The sequence below is a fragment of the Drosophila subobscura genome, chromosome U (genome assembly GCF_008121235.1).
Source record: "Drosophila subobscura isolate 14011-0131.10 chromosome U, UCBerk_Dsub_1.0, whole genome shotgun sequence".
NCBI lineage: Eukaryota > Metazoa > Arthropoda > Insecta > Diptera > Drosophilidae > Drosophila > Drosophila subobscura.
The window spans coordinates 7,372,184-7,393,303 of record NC_048534.1 but is presented as its reverse complement, the minus strand read 5'-3'; the positions used below and the strand labels follow the sequence as shown (position 1 = coordinate 7,393,303).

Sequence of the window (21,120 nt, the reverse complement as noted above, 5' to 3'; positions counted from 1 at the left end):
TAAAGACACATTGTTGTGATGAAACATCCCTTAAGTGAGAGTGAAAAATCCCAACGGAGAAAAGCGAAAATCCTTTAGGGACATTTGAAATAAATGCGTATGGGAGTTTTTATACCCTATATTCTTGAATATACCTTAAAATATGGAATTTAATAGAAGGTTGAAATTCATTTAATTTACCATTATATACCGATGCAAAGTAAATATACATTGAGCCACTAACCAAATAGTATAATATATTATATATATATTTTCATGGTTCAAATATCCCCAAAAGTATATTATAAACCGTAAATGGTCACTATTTCAGCAATATACTGAAATATACTGACACTTCAGGGAACGAACTGAATAAGTTCACCTTAACCCATTCAACCCACGTCATTTAAACAGTCTTAACAGTGAGTCCAAATGGGACATGTTTTACATTGAGAGCACTTGCGAAGACTAAATAACGAATATGTTAGACAACTGACACGGATCACAACTGTAAGCCATGATGGGTGGTCTTATTTTGTGAAAAAATAAACACTTACATATCTACTCAATTTATACTTGAGTGATAAGGGTGTAGGAATATTGTGTGTGCTTACTGTAGAAATATACATATGTACAGCTATTTCGAATGCCAAAGTTAAGCCTTACTTGATCCACTAAGATTAGTGATTTGCTTTGTGTTATCACTGTTATGCCATCCACTTACGTTTCCAGTTAACTCGAGCCGCAGATAATTCTTGAAACGAGAAACTAATGTAGGAAGACCGACTGTCAGCGAACCTTTTGCGAGTCATTAAAACATTTGCATTTTCTTACATCGATTACTATTAAAATTATGTTTTTTATTAATCTTTGTTGTACAACAAAATACAGACTAAATAATAAGTAAAATATATTTATTTATTATATATTCTTATTATTATTAATATTGACCCACGCCAATGCCTGGCGCTCAAAGTTTACTGTTTCTGTATGTTAGGTTTCGGTTTTTATTTATTATTATTATAAAGGAGACAACTAACTACTAAACTGTCCTTGGCCAACGCCCATGCGCGGTATTTATTACTCGTTTTGCTTACTATTTATTCTATGACAAAAAAGTTAAAATGTGTTTTGCTTGTGCCGGGGGAACCAAAGGGTTATGTTTACACAAAAAATAAAAGGTTAAAAATGATTGAATAAATGCATAAATAAGTGGTTAAAAACGAAGGGGCTATCTCCTTCAGCCGGGAGGGAGGGTGTTCGGGGTTCGGTACGGTATACTACAGTCAAAAATTTGTGTGTTTTCAAGTATTTTTTTGTACAGTTTATTCGCATGTTGTGATATTTCTATACATTTAAAATGATGTATGCATTACTTTATTTTTATTTGTGGGGGAAGCAACATGCACATACATAACATTCAAATACAGTCGCCCTAAAATACAAAGTGCTTCATGTTCCTTGGGCTTTCAATTCATTCAATGCTGGGGGCAACGTCGCATAACCAGCACGCGGTTCAAAAGAAACCAAGTAAAAAGATACAACACACAAACCCACAAAAACGGTACAATTTTTGAATGTGGCTGGTAGATCTGTCAAAATGTAAGTTGCCAAAGGTATTCCTCTTGAACACTTCGCCTCTAGCTAACCACTCTGGCCAGCGTGCAGCTCTAGGCTCTGGGCTCTGTATCTTGATCGGCTTGCAATATTTCTTGAGACTTTGATCTGCATAGCAGTAACGCTGGTTTTGTATGTGGGTGGGGATAGGGGGGAAATATGAATGGTTAGGATAACGTTTCAAATGGCAATATCAATAGAAAATGCAACAGTTATGCATTGATTTTGCACGTATCGAACGCCTTTGTCAGTATGGTTTTTAAGGAGTCTGTGGGTGTGGGTGAGCGTGGTTTTAGTGTCAATGTCTACGTGCTGTAAGTTCTGTTCGGTGTACGGGTTTAAACTAAATGATAAAGTATAGTTTAAATTGTAGCTGTGTTAACTAAATGTTAAAATCTGGATCTTACGAATACGGCGCTCGAGTCGTGTTCACTGTAGCCCAAGCGCTTGGTATGCTTGAACACCTCATTCGTAATGCTCGTGACAGGCATCGATTGATCCAGATTCTCTGCCATATTCAGCACTAGACGCAAGTCACGTTGCATGTGACTTAAAGGCTGCTGCGGATTGAAGTCACCCTTGGCCATTTCTGCAAGAACAACGACAATAACAATAGTGTCTATAAACATAATATGATTTACGTACCCTTGCCCTTAGCCAGCAGCAGCGGGGATTTCATTGAAGTCAAGTCGAAAATGTCTATGATATCGTTTAACGAAATGGAAAAGCGATCAGCTGCAAAAGGATATGGATATTAAGTGTCCCATTCGGTAGTTTCATTAATATTTGCATACCCAGTGCTAACGCTTCAGCAAGTCCTACCAGGCTCACAGCCTGTATGGTCTGCAAAATCAGGTTCACTTTACAGGCATTACCGACATCTGCTAGGGAACAATGGGGGACAAATTTAATATAACGCTTCATTCCCATTCCCAGTTAGAGGTGCCGTTAAGACGGTGGGATTCTTTACTTACTACCCAAAAAGAAGGTGTTCTTCGCTATGGTCTTGAAGCAGGAGTGGCACTCTTCAAATACCGTGCGATCGCCACCGGCCAGTATGATGAGCATACCCTCGGCAGCCTCCTGACGCGAGCCATGGATTTGTGCCTCCAGGTAACGTCCATTGCATTGCTTGATGCCCTCTCCAATATCCAGGGAAGTGTCTGGATCCACTGTGGACATTTCCACGTACGCCTTATTGCGTAGATCCTTCAGCTGCAGCACGCCGCAGTTGCCAAAAACTAGCTAAAATCGTGGCAAAAAGAGTCAAGTATTTGTTTAGTCCTATATCATTTCTTATAAACATTTCTAACTCACATCCTTGGCGCCTTTCGGGTCCGAAACACAGCAGAAGATTATGTCAGCCGCCTCCACCACATCCATGGGCGTGTCTTTAACTTCGGCACCGGCTTCGACAAATGGCTGGCACTGTACACAAAATAATTGTTATAAAACATTCTAGAGCTTAAGCAGCACAGTTCTAGCACTCACCTTGTCGATAGTGCGGTTCCAGACCACTACCTTGTGCCCTGTGTATATCAAATCCTTTACAATAGTCGAACCCATCATGCCCAGCCCAAGGAAGCCAAATGTCAAGTCCGACGGCACAATGTCACGATCGGCCAATGTATTGGATCGCGAGTTCATGTCGATGGCCTGTGTCTCAGGCCGCGTAACCACTGGACGATCCAACAAGGCAATCGCATTGGGTGCACGCTTCGCAGCTAATGATGCCAACAGCGCATCTACTTCAACGCGACGGCGGGCGGTAGGTGATGACGAACTTGCTCCATCAAAGTTGCTAGCGGCAGCGCCTCCCGACACGACACGCTTGCCCCGTTTAGCGCTCGGTGCTCCACTTGCATTTGCCCCAGTCGGCGTCTGATGTGCAGAAATTCGCCGTTTCTGTGCGGATTTTGTGGTGGAAGCTTTTGCTGCCTTGGTCGCAGACACCGCGGCAGACACCGACTTTGCCTTGGGTGTCCGTTTGCCCGGCGATTTCGTTGTCGCTGGCGTCGCAACAGTAACGGTAGGTGAGGCTGAAGAATCTGCATTATTTTCCCCGGCTTCAACGACTTCGGAACCTTCCACATCCGGGCTGCCGACAACATGAACGACGACACCATTGTTGGCATCGGCATCCGTGTCCATGGGATTCTCATCACTATCGACGGCATCTCGTATCTTATCGAAATCAGCCTCCGTGGCATGATTGGGCATACCACAGCTCTCGTTTATCTGATCGTCCACCTCGGCCGGATCGTCAATGTATTTGTCAATGTCTGCCATTGCATGCCGAAAGGCTGCAGGCTTGCTAACTTTGGCCAGTTCATCCTTCCAGGGTCCCTCAAACGGTTTGATATTGTTCTCTTCGATCCATGCACTAAGGGTATGAGAGTATTCCCACATTAGCTTAGCTTACTTTTTATTTTTTCTTCGCTACTTACAAATTTCTCGAGCCAAAGAAGAACACGCACTTGGTATTCGCACGTCGCTGCTGGCTGAGCAGGTCCAGAGGCGGCTCTACAATCTAAAGAAAATTTGTTTATTATTAACCCGAATCATGGACTCACTTCTGCGGGCGCGCTCTAAGATATCTAAATTCATCTTTTCACGAGCGTCACTTGCAAAAGATACGACGTCGCGCGTCGTCTGCTCCCTGCATATGTACACATGTACAAGATACATTTGCTCGCTGTGAGTGCTTTGGGCTGTACATAACTAAAGCTAGTCCGCGCCCGCGATTTGATAGCAACCAGTGCGCTCTGCTCCATACGAAACACATTTTAAGCCACTAACAAAGCGGGTGCAAGTGCGTTGTGACGTCGGCAGCGGGAGCAACTGCAACGCAACAGCAGCGGCAGAGAGGCGGCGTGCTGCATAAAAAAGTACAGTCGAAAACAAACACAGCGGCAGTGGCAGAGGCAGAGGCAGTGACGACGACAGCGACGCAGCGTAAACATTCCGCTTACCATGCCTGGCCACGGTGTGAAGCCCTTCATTTTGGCCCTGCAAAAAATATTAATATATTAGAAACACATTTATTTATGGTAGAATCACAAAAATTTCTATTGGGTTTATTTTCATTCAGCTACAACCACAAAAAGAGCGCGCGAAAAAGCGCCAACGCAGCGACGTCAACGTCGCTCTCGCAGCAGAGACCATCGCGGTCGCATAAACTACAAAGTTACATACTATATATATTTTGTTTATACGACAGCCGCGACTTCAAGGGTAATCAGAACCCAAATTGTTCAACTTGCGTGGCTTTGTCGAACGCTAATTGCCTTTTTTACGCACACTTCACTTTATTTGGAGCGCTAACCGAGCGGCCATTGAGGTTATGTGATTGCTGTTGCTTTTAGTCCACACGAAAATATAGGTTTTCTTCATTATATGCACACTTTGTTTGTTGTTATAAACCCACAAATTTATGTTCTGAGCACTAAGGATTGGCACTCAGCTTACCATATCAAATCCTTGGGTTTGTAAATAAATTTTTCTGTCGCATCGCCGCCCGATAGCGACATTTTTTTGTTCTTCGACATTATGGTGTCTAGGCGAATATTAAACTTGGTTATTTTGCTGCTTTTAATTGCCGACACACAAATTAATTATTTTATTTGCTATAGCACAAATATAGTAGACTATTTTCTTAATTTTTCTTCGTCCCTCTCCGCTATTTTTTTTTCTTCAGCTTTGAAAATACAACTCTGTGAAGCGGAAAAAGAAGAACAGTGTGACCGCGGATTTATCGATAAAATATACCGCGCCACCCTCAGAAATATACCGAAAATTACAACAGTAAAGAGAGCGCGAAAAATTAAAGAAAAAACTTGCGTATGGAAGTTTTGGTACCCTGCGTTGATGAGATGTCCATTATATTATTTAAAGTAATTTCATCGAATATTGAATTCCCTTTATCAACATTCCTTTATTACGTATTGTAATTGACCATTCAATTTATGATGCTTACAAATCTCATATATGTTGTGTTTATCCCAGCGATTAAACCCTCGCGTATCTCCGAGAAGAGTCTTCTATGACACATATGGAGGACTCTTTGGCGATCTACCAAAAGGCTCTGCAGCGACACTTCCGACAGACTCTTCGGCGATTCTTCTGGAAATGTCGCGAAAGTAGCTCAGTTTCTCCCAACAGAAGATCAGAAAAACATAAGAAAGCGTTATCGCTGGCGATCAAATTCATTCTTTTGGCGATTCGCCTGAGACTCTCTTCAGCGATAGATATTGTTTGCTGGGTATGCACTTGTTCCGCTAATTTACGCGGGAAACTCACACATCGATCACTAAAATTTCGAATTGGCCGGTTTTATCCGTTCTTCGTTGTCGGTCCATTATAAATTATTAAATATATGCACAATAAAATTTGTATGTGTTGAGTGTAGTGGATCTAGGCTTCGGGTGCTTACTGTGCGTTTGTTAAAGCAACAATTTTGCTCGCGTATTTCGCCATAATGGCGGCTTGACATAGGGCAGTGGGTGGTTTGTTTATGTTTGAAAATCCATACATCTTTAAGTCCATTCACACATACTCACACATCGCGTGAAATATTAGTTCTGTTTAGATTCGTGCATCAAGATACACTAGTATTTCAATTGTCCCGGGATTCTTTTTTTATTTGCTAAAACTGCTGACTCCCGCTATTCCCGTTGCAAGCCAATGTGTGTGTGTGTGTGTTCGTGTTCGGTGCTTGAATCTGAACATTGAAAGTTTCAGTTCTCCATTTGTATTTGCAACGCAGCGAGATCAACTCTTCAGAATCTTAGGGTAAAATGAATTGCTATTAATTTCTGATTGGTAATTTTTGTTGCAGTTTCTCAACGCTGATTTAATCTCACCTAACAGGATGCATAGCGGAAACGATCCGAAGCGCGATTTGGGTAAGTTTATTCGCTATATTAACAAATTTGATGTGGATCATGTGCCTGAATAGACTTATTTGATTGATGTTCCACACCAATAAAGCACCCTCGACGGTTGCTGATCAACCCATTTGCATATTGTTTAGTTTGCTCAACAATTTACCCATTTTATGAGAGATTTTTTTACGATATAATACGATAATATTTGCTTTTTATGAGGGTGAAACCCCAATACAAAAAGTGAGGGTTGGTCGGGCGTAGTCGCCTAATGCCTTAACTCTATTGTGAATTCCGTTCGCTTCATTTCATCTCTCCTTTCATTTACCGTATGAATTAGTGAAATTAAGTGAATTAAATACCCATTGGAAATTACTCTCTCTCGGCTGACAAAAACAAAAACTTGAAGAGCGCGTGACTTCTGAAGCACTGGCGCGTCACTTGGGTACCCAGGGACTTGCGGCGTGGGGGCTACTCGTCCGTTAGTCCTAGTGCAATGCAAACAAATAGCATTCGACACAAGCACCACCCCTCCTCCTCTTTGGCGGCTTAAGCGCAGAGTTTGCTTTGTTCTGCTACTGCCACTGCAGTGCTTACACTTTCTGTTGTCTTTAACTGTTCCTTTCTGTGCAGAAACATTATGAGTAATTATCCAACACTGATATACTGAACTTTGATATAGAAAATCGGGAAAAGTTTCTGAATATCCGAAATTTCACATTGCTTATGTTTAAGAAGAATTTGTGATTATGCTGTTCAATTAACAATAATTATTTGCATCAATTTTTAGCTAAGCCGGAGGATTGCCAAGGCAAACGGATCCTCATCACTCACTATATCAGCCCTCAACAGTTCTGGTATATCAGTGCCAAGAATGTCGAGGCTTGCAGTGCGCTGGTGCGACAAATGGAGCTGCAACTGGTCGAACACTGCCAGCCACAGAACCAACAAGCGTCCTACTCTGAGTATCTGGAGGTGATTGTGCGGTACATGCTGTGCAGTCCCCCGAAGCTGATGCGTGGTGTCATTAAGAAGCGCCAGTCGGAGGAATATCTGGTGTTTGCCATGGACTATGGTTTTACCATAAACTGCTCAGCCAAACATCTGTGGATTCTGCCAGGAAACTTAAACAAGAAATTGTATGACGTGGAAATGGGAGGAGTGGCGTTCATTACGCCATATAAAGGCAACACATGGACTAAGGCTGCACTGAGCGTCTTCGGGCAAAAGCTGGAGGAGGCCCACATGTTGTACCTTGACATTAGATATCAGGGGCCAATGAATGAGAATTTTGGAATATTGTGGATCAAGTCGAACGGGCAAGCTGTGAATGCAGTCGACTATCTGGAGGAGCGGCTACATGGACGCAGGGAGAACAGCTGCAACATGCCACACTACCTCGATCCCCTGTCCTTTGAATTGGCGGAAATTAACGATGAGGAGCTGAAAGCAGGATTGCGTGCCACAAAAATGATCCAGCTAGTGGCGGCCTCCAATCCTCCATTGGCCATCGAACAGCATCGCATTCCATCTAACACGGAACTCTGTGTGGACAGAAATCCATTCAGACGAAATCATAGTCCGCCCTGTCCCACCAAGGATCCCAAGAAGCTGGAGAGAATTCTTCAGCTGCGCAGCGAACCGCCAATACCGGACGCTGCTCGGCGTTTAAGCAAGGTCAGCGGTTCTGGCGACAATTCTGTCCAAACGGCACTCATCGGGGGTTCAAACAAAAAGGAAAACGTAGAGGAAAAAGTCGAAAAGAGAAATCAAGTGGAGGGACAATCGAGAGAGCTTAAGCTGACGAGTCGTGCCTCGATGAGTGAAGGCGGCTCTCCCAGCAGATACTCTGGATTGTTGGCTGGTCAGGAAGACATCGATACGAATAAACAACGGAGCGAGACATCTGAGCCCAAAGCTTGCTCATCTGCAGCCGTTTCCCTTCTGCCGAAGGAGCCTGCAACTGTTGGGCAAGTCGTCGTCGGAGCCGAGCAGAAACCATGGCAGAAGATAAACATCTTATTGGCCAAGAGATGCTTCACCCACAGCAGTGCCCTAGTGTCAGCCTCTTTTGCACACAACATGAGCGATGCATTTCTAGGCAAGGAGATTGAAAATGCCTTGCAGAAGCTCAGCCTTCGGAATCCTGTCTCCACGCAGTCCTTTGCCTGGCCGCACCTCATGAAAGGCAACTCCTTGCTGCTGGTGAATGCCCCGGGCACAGGTCGCTCCTGGTGCTATTTGCCGGCACTCTGCTCCTTGGTGATGCGCTCCATGGCAGCGGATGGAGATATTATCAAGAAGAAGGGCCCACTGGCCGTACTGCTTACCGAATGCTCGAAACAAGCCAAGCTGCTGTCCAAGCACTGCTCTGTGCTGATGCAGAACTTTGAAACTCAAACCTTAAAAGTGGTTAACACCCACGACCATGCCGAGCCCGAAGTAGTCACCATGCTGCTCGGTTCCTGCGGCATTCTGGTGTCCACAATTGGCAATTTGAATGCCCTGATGGATTATAAACGCAAAGGGCTAGCCCTCTTCGAGCCAGCGCGTCTGAAGCACATTGTCGTAGACGACTTCGATCGCATGCAGCAGGCGGCTCCGCAGCTGCTGAACGACAGTTTGAATCGTTTGCGACGTTTGCGCCCACCGCAAATGCAACTCATTATAGTGGCCCAGTGCTGGCATGAGCAAGCGTTTCCGCAGCTTCTCAAATGGACCTCCTCGAATATGCTGATCTTTGGGGACTTCCTGGAGGCAGCCATGTACGGGCGCGTGAAGCTAACGATGGCAGTGGGACAGTCGCAGCAAAAGTGTGCGCAGCTCTTACAATTCCTTGCCTGCCAGCCGAAGCCCCAGAAGCGAACGATCATCTTCTGCAACACTCCAGAGGAGTTGAAGCACTTGAGAATAGTTTTGACCAATGCTGGACATCAGTGTGTGCTCATGTGGAAGGCCCAGGAGCATGTGAGTTATCCTGTTATCCTTTTTTATGACGAACCTAATCAATCTCTTATTGTAGGAACCACATCAACTGTTGTTGGTCTACGATGCAAAGCAGCTGCTGCTGATGGGACGGAACAAGGAGCTACTCATCCACTTTAGCGTGCCAAAATCGTGGGAGAACTTTGCCCTGCGTTTCCATGTCATGGAATATCTCGTGCAAAATCGTTTAAACGAGTCGCTAAAGCAGCTCCCGCCACCCACCATCACTTCCCATGTGATGCTGGACGAGTGCAACTCCAAGTTTGAATCCTCTTTGAAGAAATTCCTCAAAGTCCACGGCCTCTCTACGGAGAAGTTGTCGGAGGAGATGTCTCGCTTGCTGCCGCAGGTCGGAGACAGTCTTCCCCTTTGTCTGTACCACGTGAAGACGGGCGAATGCACTCGGAGGCAGTGCAACATGCGGCATCACTTCCTCAAGTCGGACATACAGACATCGCGTAATCCCTGCCAGCAATCCAAAGCCGTTGTGCGGTGCAAGCCATGCAAGATCTACGATCCGGCTCACATGGCCCTCTGGCCCATGGAGTACATGATGGAAGGGACAACTGTCTGGTTGGATGCGCCATATCCAGTCAGTCGTTGGATTGCGGAGGTGGAATTGAGTGTGCCATCAAACCCCAAGCAGCACCAATCCATCCGCATCTCGGACATCTGCCTCGTGCATCAGCAGGGGCTCTACAAGCGAGTCCGCGTCATGGACATTCATTCAGAAGAAGCCGTAATGGTTCAGTTGATGGATCACGGCACGGAGTTGATCCAGATTAGACCCTGGGACCTGCTGGAGTGCGATGCTAAGTTTAGAGGTCTGCCAATGCTGGCCATGGATGTGAAGCTGCCGGATGTGGAGCCAACCACAGGAGAGGCCAAGTGGTCACCAGAGTCCCTCAAGTGGGTTCAAGATACGTTCTCTCGTCTGCAAGATGGAGAATACATTCAAATAACCGTCAATTTCTCCATGCTCGATGTGGCCTACGTCAAGGAAATCATCCTGATCGAAAAGTGCCCAACACTGCGAACCAGTGTGTTCAAATCTGTGCTGCGAAAGGAATTGATTGCGCGAGGATTTGGCAAACTGGCAACGAAAAGCCTTGATCAATGGCCCGTGGATTCACTCACCTGCAGAGGCTTAGCTACAAGCAGAGAAGAGGACAAGCCTCAGATGCAGAAGCAAGTGTTGAAAGCGGAGAGAAAGGACAACGATACAATGGAAGCAGTGGAGAAAGCTGATTGCCGGAGGACTCCGGAACCGAATGTAGACAGGAAGGACGATCAGATAAAGGAAAAGTACAAAATGGCAGCCAGTTGCCTCACAGTGGAGGAGCAAAAGCAAGCTCTGGCGAATGCTGATTGCCAGCTTAGTTCCCCAACGTTGGAACCAACTCTAGACGGATCTCAGCGCTCGTTCCTCGAGTTGCTAAATGGCCAGTTAGCCAACGAGAATTTGTCAAGTAACGCAGAAACCCGTCGATTCCTGCAAACAATTGTAGGCGGCGATGAAGGGGACTCAATGAGGACTCCCGCAGAAACTAGCGAAACCATTATAAAATCAAAATCGAACCCAGTTCACTGCCTCACTGATGCCGGAACACCTGGAACATCAACAGCACCAGAGCCATCGAAGGATGAAGCGGTGAAAGCGCTGCAGTGTGCCACTACTCGCGATGGAACAGTTGCCTGGCCCATGGTCAAGTGGCACCAGACCCTAAGCCAAATCGAATTAGTTATTGAGCAGAAGGTGCCGGAGTATGAACTCTTCGTGCAGCGCAACTTTCTCTCGTATTTTGTGGGACAGACCTCGCCACCCCAAAGGTGTTCCATGAATCTGCTGGGTGAAGTGGTGATAGCCTCAGAGAAGCTGCATGGCTACTCGCTGCACATCAAGCTGTCAAAAGTTGGACCGCTGTTCTACTGGCCAACTTTACTCAACTCCCTGTACACGCAGCAGCATTCCCATTGGTTGTCCTACGACATAGAGCGTGCCAAGGAGCCGCCCTCCCACATGGGCCTGTTGCTGTGGGAGCGTTACATGCGGCAGGTGCAGACCAAAGTAGATTCGACAACGGAATCTGTTGAATATGATTCGGTTGATTCCGATCTATCAGATTCGGCTTTATACGATGATGCCATGTAGGAGGAGAAGACGCCTCGCCTTTACTTTGATACACTTTATATATTTGACTTTGTTATTTTGATGATTTAACAACTATATTACCAGTACATGTTCTATTATAATTATCACTAAATATAGTTGTAGCTTACAGTTCTTACAGGAATATTCTAGACTTAGTTCTACGCTGGGAACTATAAAATTTCTATGTACAAATAAAAATCAAATTAACTATAATTTTGGCTTCACAAAAAAAAGGCAACGAAAACTGAAAACAAATTCTTTGCAATTGGAAGATTCTGATGAGCGATCAACAACAAAAAAGACAAAAGAAATACATAAATAAAGTTCCTTAGTTTAGGGTTATATCTTACGGATTAATCGATCACTGTTATCGATCATCTGCTGTTGCTGCTGCTGCTAGGTGAGAGTTCCTTTTCTTCTGTTTCTATTCTACAATCTATTCTAGCTATACGTCGGGAGGTTGGCTAAACTATGATTAGGTTAGACTAAGGGCTGAGACTTTGCGTACACTTCCTTTGGATGCTTGCTTGCTCCTTTCTCTTCGTTATCGTTATCGTTATCGACTAAAACAAACTGCTCTGCTTGGCCAGGCTGCAGCTGTGCAGGGTCATGGTGCCCAGAGCGTGCATTGCCCGCGGTGGCGGGGTCGTCACTGGACCCCACGAGAGCCGCTTTCAGTTGGGTCTGATCGGTAGCATACCGTAATGTTGCTGCTGCTGCTGCTGCTGTTGTTGCATCATCATTTGTTGTTGCTGCTGCTGTTGCTGCTGCTGCTGCTGGGGCGTTGGTGTGGGTCCCTGAGATGTTGTGTAGGTAACAGCACAGCTGGCGGGCTGAGACACCACCACGGGAGCACTCACCTTGCGCTCCGATTGTGTCCGAATGGGCTGTGGATGTGCCGCATTAGGTTGCGGGGGTGGGGCATACATGAGCATGGGCGGCGGAGGTGGCGATGGTTCAACACTCGGGTGCCGCGCCGGTGGGGTGACTGCCGATCCGTGATACGAACCATACGAGCTGTCATCCGACTGGGCAGACTGACCACGATTCCTCGGACCCGTCATGCCGTACAGCTGCTGTTGGGGCTGTTGCTGCTGCTGCTGCCGGTCGTACTTGTGGCTGCCATCCAGTGGCGTTGGATTCGTTCGAGTGCCATACACAGGCTGGAAGCCCTGCGGCTGCTGCTGTTGCTCCATCAGCTGTGGCGGTGGCTGCATCTGCTGCTGTTGCTGCTGCTGCACATTCACGGGTGCCTGCTGGAGCTGCTGCTGCTGCTGTTGTTGTTGGAGTGGCTGCTGCTGTCCGCGCATAGATCCCCGCATACCGTAGATGCTCTCGCTGCGCTGCTGCATCTGGTTCTGTACGTTCTGGTTCTGCAGGTGGGAGGACTGGGCGGCGCTTACCGCCTGCTGCTGATGCTGTTGCTGCTGTTGTTGCTGCTGCTGCTGCTGGGTGCGCATGGGATAGAGGCTCTGGGCAGGCACCAGCGGACCAGGACGCGGCACAATGTCCCGATTGATGGCCGTGTTGCTCTTCGCGTAAACAGACTGGGAGCGATTCAGGTTGCTGCGCGTCAGAGTGGGCGAGCGGCAGTACAGGGACCGAGTGCCGCCATAGAGCGGCTCCTGCTGCTGCTGCTGCTGCTCGTACTTGGAGGAGAGCGGCGGAGCAGTGTAGAGATTCTGACAGTAGTTGCCCTGCACGGGTCCCACCACACCCGCAATCTGTCCCATGTTGGGCGCCACATGCTGTCCGCCTGAGGCACCTCCGCCTCCTCCGTTGCCATTGGGCTGGCTCCGCGGATAGGTTCCCTGCGACTGCTGGTACTTGTTGGGCTTCTCAATATCCATGTCGTAGTTCAGCTCGTCCTCGGAGTGGATGGAGCTGGAGTCGTTGTCGATGCTGCCCTTGCTGTGGCGCTGGCTTCTGCGCGAGTTGAAGATGTATTCGTACACCAAACCGGAGGCCATGCCGCCCACCAAGGGCCCGAACCAGTAGACCCAGTGGTTGTCCCATTTGTTGAGCACAAACGATGGACCCAGAGAGCGTGCAGGATTCAGGTAGGGCATCTGCAAGGAGAAAATCATTACAGATTTCAGTTTAATCGGTTTTCCTTAAGGATTAAAGATTTCCTGCGTCAAGATCTTTCCGTTAACAATCTGCGTCTGTGTTTGGTTCTCGTTCGTGCTAAATTAATTATCTCTCCCCACACCCCATGCGACCTTCCTCTGTCCCCTGTCCTCTTTCGTTCGTTATTCCCCTTCCTTCTACCTGTGTGTGTCACGTTGCGATTTTGCGACAGAGTCAACGGCAGGCAGGTGCATTTCTGTTTTTGCTTTCAGTCTCGTTCTGGCGGTGACTTTCGAGATTTCTGTCCGACATTCCTCGCTGAGGTTGTGGCACTTACCGACACAAAGCAGCAGGCACTGTAGGCGGCACCGATGGACATCGCAGAGTTGCCCATAAACCTCTTGGCGGGATCGGTGGACACAAAGTAGCAGAGCACGACCATGAATGTCAGTATGAATTCCACGCCAAAGCGTTCCCATGCGGCCAGAGCAGCGCTGTGGGATATGGCTGCCTGCAGATTGCCCTGATAGCCAGGCACAGTGACACTGTCGAAGAGAGAGAATGAGAATATATTTATTAGATTGCTGACTGACTTTCGTTTCAAGTTATTCATTATTAATAACTCTTCTGACAGCTCGCCCGTTAGAGCGAACAAAACCCTTCAACATTCCAATTCCACCCCAAAAACCAGAGCAAACCCAATGCACACACACGCACACATATGTATGCTCCCAAGGTGAATTTACTTTTTGTGTGATCTCTATCCCTTTCTCCCCACAGCAGAAAACGTTACCTGCTAACTAAATTCACCTTGTATGGTTCTAGTCCTAGTCCTGACTCAACACAGTTCTGATTGTAAAAGTTTCGGCTACCAAAAGTACCGATTTATGAGTAAATCAAGCGCTTGGATAATTTGGAAAATATTACGCTACTCAAACATTGAATTGTTGTTGTAGGCAACTCCATTAGACAATCTCCTGTGTGAGAAGCGGAGTCCTGCTCAAGCAAATATTTAACAAGCACTCACACACTGCATCAACGCTTCTGCTTTTTCCTCACTCACTCTTCAGCCCCACTTAATCTTCATTGCATGGCAAGAACTCCGGTACTCGGTACTCAGTACTCAGTACCTGGAAGCAATCTACCACACTCCCACCCCCCACGATGAGCAACTGCGAATATCCGGAAATAAATGCTGCTTAAAAGTACTTGAGCAAATAGAAAGCTCAAACTCTCAACTCTCCTTCCCTTTACCGGTACAGATACGGCGCGGTTGAGGTGCAAGCTATGGTGGGGATTTGTCTGCCGACTTAGCGGGTCTTATATACGGGCCTAAGCTGTATGATATGAGACATTCGGCATTCCACTTGCTCCACGTAAATCCTCAATGATGAAATTTTGAACGCTTTGGAAAACTGCAAAGTTTGACTGGGGAGTGCCTGTTTGCTCATAAATCTATAAAGTGCTAATTTCACAGAGCTCACGAATGACCACAAAAACCCCTCGCCCACCCACACAGCACACAGGATACAGGGCGTAGAAGCGAGGAGGAGCAACTAAGTAGCCGGAAATGGCAAGAGAAATAGCAGCAACTTTCTGTGTGTGTGGCGCTGAGCAAAGCTCTTCCTGCGCAAATTGTTTACGGAATAAAAAGTGAGACAGCTAACAAACAAACTGTGAAAAACTGAGATTTGAGTGTGCAACTGAGGATGAGAAGGGAATAGAGGGAAAGAGTTATCCATCCCCCCGGCTCTTGGGTGTGTGTTTTTTCGGGCCACCGCATGCGGGTGAAGGGCGAGAGGTTAGAGGTTCTGTGCCATGTGCTGGTGGTTGTGGCTACTGGTTAGCTTTCGGCAGCTCCTGGCACTTGAATCCCCAATCAAATTATTCCCTTAAATCTACTAAATATGTGAAATGCTCTATGAGCTCTAAACTGACTCTGCAACTGGACCACCTGGGGCATAGGCGACCCGGAAGCACTAGCAGGATGCCATTCCCATTCCCATTCCCATTCCTATGATAAGCCGAGCGTAGAGAAGCAAATAATAAAAGGGGAACGGATGCAGCACTGCCAAGCGGATTCCGTAATTGAATTGCCTCATGTGACACGAATTGATTTCGATTTCGATTCCTACTTTTCCCCCTATTGCTGCTGCTGGTCCCTTTTCCTTTTCACCAAATTCGAGTGCAGGAAGTGCATTTCCATGCTAGATACAAATCAACCGAAACAACTCCTGTTCCACCACTGACCAGCTCCTCCCGGGCTGACCTGCACTCATCTGTGTGTGTGTGGTGTTCGGGTGTTTGTATCTGTTTCTGTTTCGGTTTGGGTATTTAAAATTTAAATTTCTGCTTCGAAAATCCTGTTTTTGTGTGTATCTCTTTGGAGTACAGTAATTTGTGGCGGCAGGTGTGCCCTTCGTGCCGTGAATATTTCCAGCTGCCCGCAAGGGCCTGCAGTCTGACCAACCAGAAAGGAGCAGTGGAGCGGCGACGACACGTGTTTGATTTCAAGTTTCCGCAACGCCGCCTGCCACGTCCTGCGCAGGCGCAACCCCGCACAAAGCCAATGTCCACTGGAAATGTTAATTATGTTTTTTCTCTCTGCTTTCTGTGTGTGTTTCGGCCTCTACCTGATTTTTATCTTTCATCATTTTCAAAGACTTCTCCTGTGGCGCATTTTTGGAACGTGCTCGGCGCGCGTTTCCACAAAGTCCGGGCAGAAATCATTGAAATTGAAATGCGAGGCGAGGCGAGGCGACAGGCAGTGCTGGCAGCTTAAAGACTATTCAAATAATGCCTGAGCCGGATATTGATACTCCCGCAAGAAGTGCTGCGGGCTCGTCTCCGTCTGCCTGTCGCCCCGCAATGTTTTCTCAAGCGTTATCCGCTTCGAAAAAAAGATTATGGAGTACAGGAAGACTTTTTATCTGCTTCGTCTCCGTGGCCACATGTGGCAGCGCAATTAGGGTAAGTGCCAAGTGACATGTGAAAACAGGAAGGAGAAGCCAGCCTCGTGGTGGGAGTTGAACAGTTAGGCACTTGGAGAAACTCCCCTTTAGCGGAGTAACAAACCGGGTGGAGATGCCATACACAAAGCCAAGATATAAACCAAATCTAAAGCAATTAATCAGCCAGATGGACCCAGTCCAAGTCGCTCTCTCCCTCTCTCTGTCTCCATCCATCCTTTGGCAGCACAAAACATATGTTCCGACTAAAACTAAAATTTGAACTCGTTGGACCCTTAAAAAAAACTCAGCTCAACCCGAACCTGATCGCAGCAGCGGCGGCAGCAGCAGCTGAAACATGTTTCTGTTCAGCGTTCCTCTTTCTCCTGCCCCCGCCTTGGCCGCTTCCTTGCTTCGGTCTGCAAGGGATTGGATCTGTAGAAAGTAAAGATGCCAACGCACTTAAAAAGAGAAGAGGAATCGGAGGAGGGAGGAAAAACAGATGTCGAGCAGACAACGGACTGCAGACAGAGCACAGAAGAGAGCCACTAACCACGACTCCTCTCGACGCACCAAAAAATTGGAGCGACATTTGAAAAATTCGTTCCTTTCTTCCTGCACAGATACAAAGGAGAAACCCAGCCAGGCAGGATATTTATGTGGCTAGGGAAGGGGAAGCCACGGTGCGTGAAGATCCTTGAGCCATTATCTAGGCAGGAATCCATTCTTTGCCCGCCTGCTGCCTGCTGCCGCTGACGTTTCCAAAATGGGAAATCACAGACCAAACAGAAACAGGCAGGGGCAGATGTTTCTCTCTATCTCTATAAGCGATACGACAAAATCCCGCTACCTGCGTGTCCTCCGCCCCGCCACTGAGCCGTGCAGGTGATGTCCTCCCAGATTGTGTGTGTGTGTGTGTGTGGCAAAGGACTCACAGCATAGCCTTTGGTTACCTGCATATCCTATTTGTACCATTTTCTACTTCTTTTCTTTTCTGCACTCTCGAATTTCGTGTATTTCCTACCAAGAATTGTACAGTCATCGCCCATGGCCCGAAGTGCGTATCATCTGTCTGAATGTCTCTTTCTCCTAACGCCTTGATTTACGACAGGGACACGGAGAGAGCGAGAGAGAGCGAGCGCACTCTGTTGGATTTAATTCGAGGCTGTGGAGAGTTTACTTTTTGGTAGAGCAAATCCCAGCAGCTGCATGAGAGCTGCAACGCATTGTCCTTGATGCAAATTGCTGTGCGGTCAAACTGCACTTCCTCCTCGGCCTCAAGTGCTGGCATTGATATGTTGCTCCAACCACAAAGTTGGAGACTGGAATGTGCATTCAATCTAACGAGCTGCCCTCCCCCCCAACGGAAATTGAATATCCCTTAGATATGGACTCTCCACTTACCCGTAAAGCAGTGCAGCTCCAGCGATGCCTCCGCCGCACTGGGCGGTCATGTACATGGCGGCTCTAATGGGCGAAATGCTGCGCACCACGCAGCAGGCCAGAGTCACGGCGGGGTTGATGTGGGCGCCTGTAAGAGAAACAGAAAATATTTACATTAAATATCGCTTTGACACTTTCTGCGGAAGAGACGGAGAGGAAGGTCGCCCCCTGTTGCTCGAAGATAACATCATAACTTAATGCTCAACCAATTGGTTGTGAAAATGGGGGAGTCGTGGAATCCACCAAATATGCATCTACCATTGGGGGAGGGGAGGCAAAATCAGCAACACATGTTCCCATTCCATATCATTCCATTCGCTTTGCTTTGCTTCGTTCTGCTCCTGTTTTTTGTGGTTTACTTTTTGTGAAATGAAACCCTTTAATTGCCTCGAATGTCAACGCAAATGAACAAATATATGTACAATATGGGGAATATGCACAAATTTAAAAGGGGGAGAACAGAAAAAATAAGTTTGTGCAAGTCGACGGCACCGCAAGTGCGCCGCAGGCGATAAGAGTGGAGCCAGGAGGTGGGAGGTGGGACAGTCGGAGTGCAATGCCTTTTGAAAAATTACAAACAGAAATGGGGTTCTCGTTGTTCTGTTTTTCGTTTTTCGTTTTTCTGTTGTGTTTCATTTGAAGTTGTTCACCCTCCCGCGCTGTGGGACATTTTCTGTGGATAAAGCCGAACCGAGGGAATTCCCACGCAAGTCCAAATGTCCCCCCAAACGGCACGAAACGAAGCACTTGTCGCCGTGCTTGTTTATTGTCTGTTTGTTGTGTGTGTGTGTGTGTGTGTTGTAGCCTTACCAGAGATATGGAGAAAGCACTGCGTAAGTGTCGCCATGGCGAGGCCGGAGGCCAGGGCAGTGGCCAGAAGCACGGATGAGACGCTGGCACCCACGCCGGCGCCCGCAGCGGCTCCGCAGACGATGAACACGTACAGGAACGAAGCGAGGCACTCGCTGATGATGGATCTGCAAAGAGAGGGAAGGAGAAGATGTTTCTTCATGAGTTCTGGGTACAGTACAGAGGACTCTGGTGGGTAAATATTGCACGAATTCAGTTGCACAATGCCCGCTTCTGTTGCACTGACAATTAAGCTCAAGGGTGGAGGGACATGTCGGATTCGCCTTAAGCTCAAAAGATAACGAAAAATCAAACAAGCGCTGGGGAGCGCTGTGCTGTGCTGTGTTGGAGTGGCAGCTGCTCTGAGCTCCGGGAATCTATACCCCAGACGAATTTTTGGAGCAGGGTAGGGGGAAAAGTCACGTCGCTTCGTTGGAATTTATTGGCTCAAAAGAGAAGCAAAAAGCCTGCTCCTGGCAGGCCTTTCAATGCGGCAAAGATTTAATTACTCCATCAGCTCGTGATGAAATGTTAATTATTTCGACATTGTCTGAAGTGAAGGCCATCTCGAGGTGGTGAAGGGAAGATTCTGGGGAAATTTCGCAAGTTTCATTGCCAACTGTTTGGTTGGGGAAATTATTATCTTGATGCTGTCTGGGAACACTTCATTTTCTATTACTTAGAGGCTGCCTATTCCCCTCATACGACAGACACAGACGGAGACACATAATAGTGCTGGACACAAAGGATTGAAGACGGGGCACTCACCTCCAAAACTCCAGAGTGCGAATCTCTGCCTGCATGCTTCGCTTGGGTGCCTGCAGGGTGCTGGATAGACGGTTGTTTGTGCCATTCCCGTGCGAGTCCTTGCGCATCGCTTCGAGGCGCTCGAACAATGTCACTATATGATAGTCTATGTTATGCTCCAGCGGCATTGTATGCAGACTCTCATCAGCCATTTCGTATGGGATTGGATTGGATTGGCACTTCTTTGTTTATGATTTCGATTGGAGTTGATTCTCGACAAACACGCGACAAGCAACGAGCAAGAGATTTCTCGACGGGGAGTTAGACAAACATTTTGCAGTCTCTTTGCAGCGTCTCACAAATTGCATTCAATTTATTTTAATTGAAAATGCGACAAGCAGCGAAATTAGCGGAGTTTTTGAACTTTCAACCGATTCTGGCTCTGGCTCTGATTTGTGCCGTCAAATGATGATGATTCCCGAGGGCAGGCACGACCGTTCTGGAGCGCGAGTGGTGAACGAATGTCGGGCCGCTGGGTAGCTCGGCGACTGAACAGGTCGGGAGTTGCAACTCACCATCGTCTGCAGTAAACAGTTATACGACGCATCTTCGTCCCACACCACCACCACCGACGCAGTGGTGGATAGCAGCCCTCGCAGCAGCAGCAGCATGGATGGTGTCTTTTAACCTGTTGGACAACCATTCGCTGTTTGTGGTGGTGTGCTGCTGCTCGTGGTGTGTTTTTGCGGTGGTAGGTAGGTAGGCATCATCTGCTCTTTCCTTTGCGGCAACTGTGCAACATAATCAAAAGCCTCTGGTAAGTTAATTGCGCAGCTCTTCAATAACACAGATTCCACGGACAGAGGACAGGGACTCTGACTCTGACTCCCATCTCAGCTTTCATTGAAAGTACGAGTATTTCCACTTTTCGGCACATTAATGAAATGTTAAACAATGTGGCTCAATGGGCAGCTCCTTGGATTAGATCCCATGCCCATCACCATCCGCTTTTGTGGTTTTCGGTCTTCCCCACTGCTTGAATTACCTTCGAAAGGTATCCCTGTGGAGCCTCATGTCGGGCAACAGACCAGCACACTTGAGTAACCAGCAGCCACAGCCACAGCCGGAGCAAGCAATTTCGAATAGTTGCCGAAACCGAAAAATCTCATCCTCTGCTTTTTGCCGACAAAAAACACATTTTACGCTTCACTAAAAACTATAATTATGAGCCCTAACCACTTGATACCTGTCAATTGTCAACCTGTCTTCGACACCACTCTGGCTCCACCTCTCCGCTGTCGCTTCCCGCAGACGGGGACGGTGTACCGTGTGACGTGATTTTTCAAGCTCAATGGGCTGTGAAAGTTAAGAAATTATGCACGGAATGGATCGGTTCGGGTCCGGGCTCAGAGTGAAATCAATCACCAAACTGCATCGCAGCTCCCTA

General features: G+C 47.2%; 3 protein-coding genes across 8 annotated transcripts; 1 reads left to right on the top strand and 2 right to left on the bottom strand.

Annotated features, from left to right (window-relative positions):
* Nucleotides 1-972: 972 nt before the first annotated feature.
* On the bottom strand, nucleotides 973-5,305 carry LOC117900982 (putative oxidoreductase GLYR1 homolog). 4 transcript variants are annotated; one of them, XM_034811575.1, is made up of 10 exons: nucleotides 5,065-5,305; nucleotides 4,569-4,605; nucleotides 4,044-4,126; nucleotides 3,088-3,979; nucleotides 2,914-3,024; nucleotides 2,571-2,841; nucleotides 2,391-2,480; nucleotides 2,242-2,331; nucleotides 2,004-2,185; nucleotides 973-1,720 (listed from the first exon to the last, which is right to left on the bottom strand). In XM_034811575.1, exons 1-10 carry the CDS (start codon nucleotides 5,142-5,144, stop codon nucleotides 1,496-1,498), a joined length of 2,061 nt encoding a protein of 686 aa, XP_034667466.1. In that variant the 5' UTR covers nucleotides 5,145-5,305; the 3' UTR covers nucleotides 973-1,495. The 4 variants fall into 4 exon arrangements, with proteins under 4 accessions (XP_034667466.1, XP_034667467.1, XP_034667469.1 ...); XM_034811576.1 differs by having other exon boundaries at nucleotides 2,391-2,477; XM_034811578.1 differs by having other exon boundaries at nucleotides 1,582-2,185; nucleotides 5,065-5,304.
* A 636-nt stretch (nucleotides 5,306-5,941) lies between these two features.
* On the top strand, nucleotides 5,942-11,760 carry LOC117901990 (putative ATP-dependent RNA helicase SoYb). 3 transcript variants are annotated; one of them, XM_034813001.1, is made up of 4 exons: nucleotides 5,942-6,094; nucleotides 6,434-6,500; nucleotides 7,270-9,446; nucleotides 9,502-11,760. In XM_034813001.1, the coding sequence occupies exons 2-4, from the start codon at nucleotides 6,467-6,469 to the stop codon at nucleotides 11,614-11,616; spliced, it is 4,326 nt and encodes a 1,441-aa protein (XP_034668892.1). In that variant the 5' UTR covers nucleotides 5,942-6,094; nucleotides 6,434-6,466; the 3' UTR covers nucleotides 11,617-11,760. The 3 variants fall into 3 exon arrangements, with proteins under 3 accessions (XP_034668892.1, XP_034668893.1, XP_034668891.1); XM_034813002.1 differs by having other exon boundaries at nucleotides 6,094-6,387; nucleotides 6,466-6,500; XM_034813000.1 differs by having other exon boundaries at nucleotides 6,094-6,500.
* Nucleotides 11,636-20,205, bottom strand: LOC117901992 (neurogenic protein big brain). Its single transcript, XM_034813004.1, has 5 exons — nucleotides 19,695-20,205; nucleotides 18,888-19,054; nucleotides 18,039-18,165; nucleotides 14,024-14,231; nucleotides 11,636-13,685 (listed from the first exon to the last, which is right to left on the bottom strand). Exons 1-5 carry the CDS (start codon nucleotides 19,883-19,885, stop codon nucleotides 12,291-12,293), a joined length of 2,088 nt encoding a protein of 695 aa, XP_034668895.1. The 5' UTR covers nucleotides 19,886-20,205; the 3' UTR covers nucleotides 11,636-12,290.
* Between the last annotated feature and the right edge of the window lie 915 nt (nucleotides 20,206-21,120).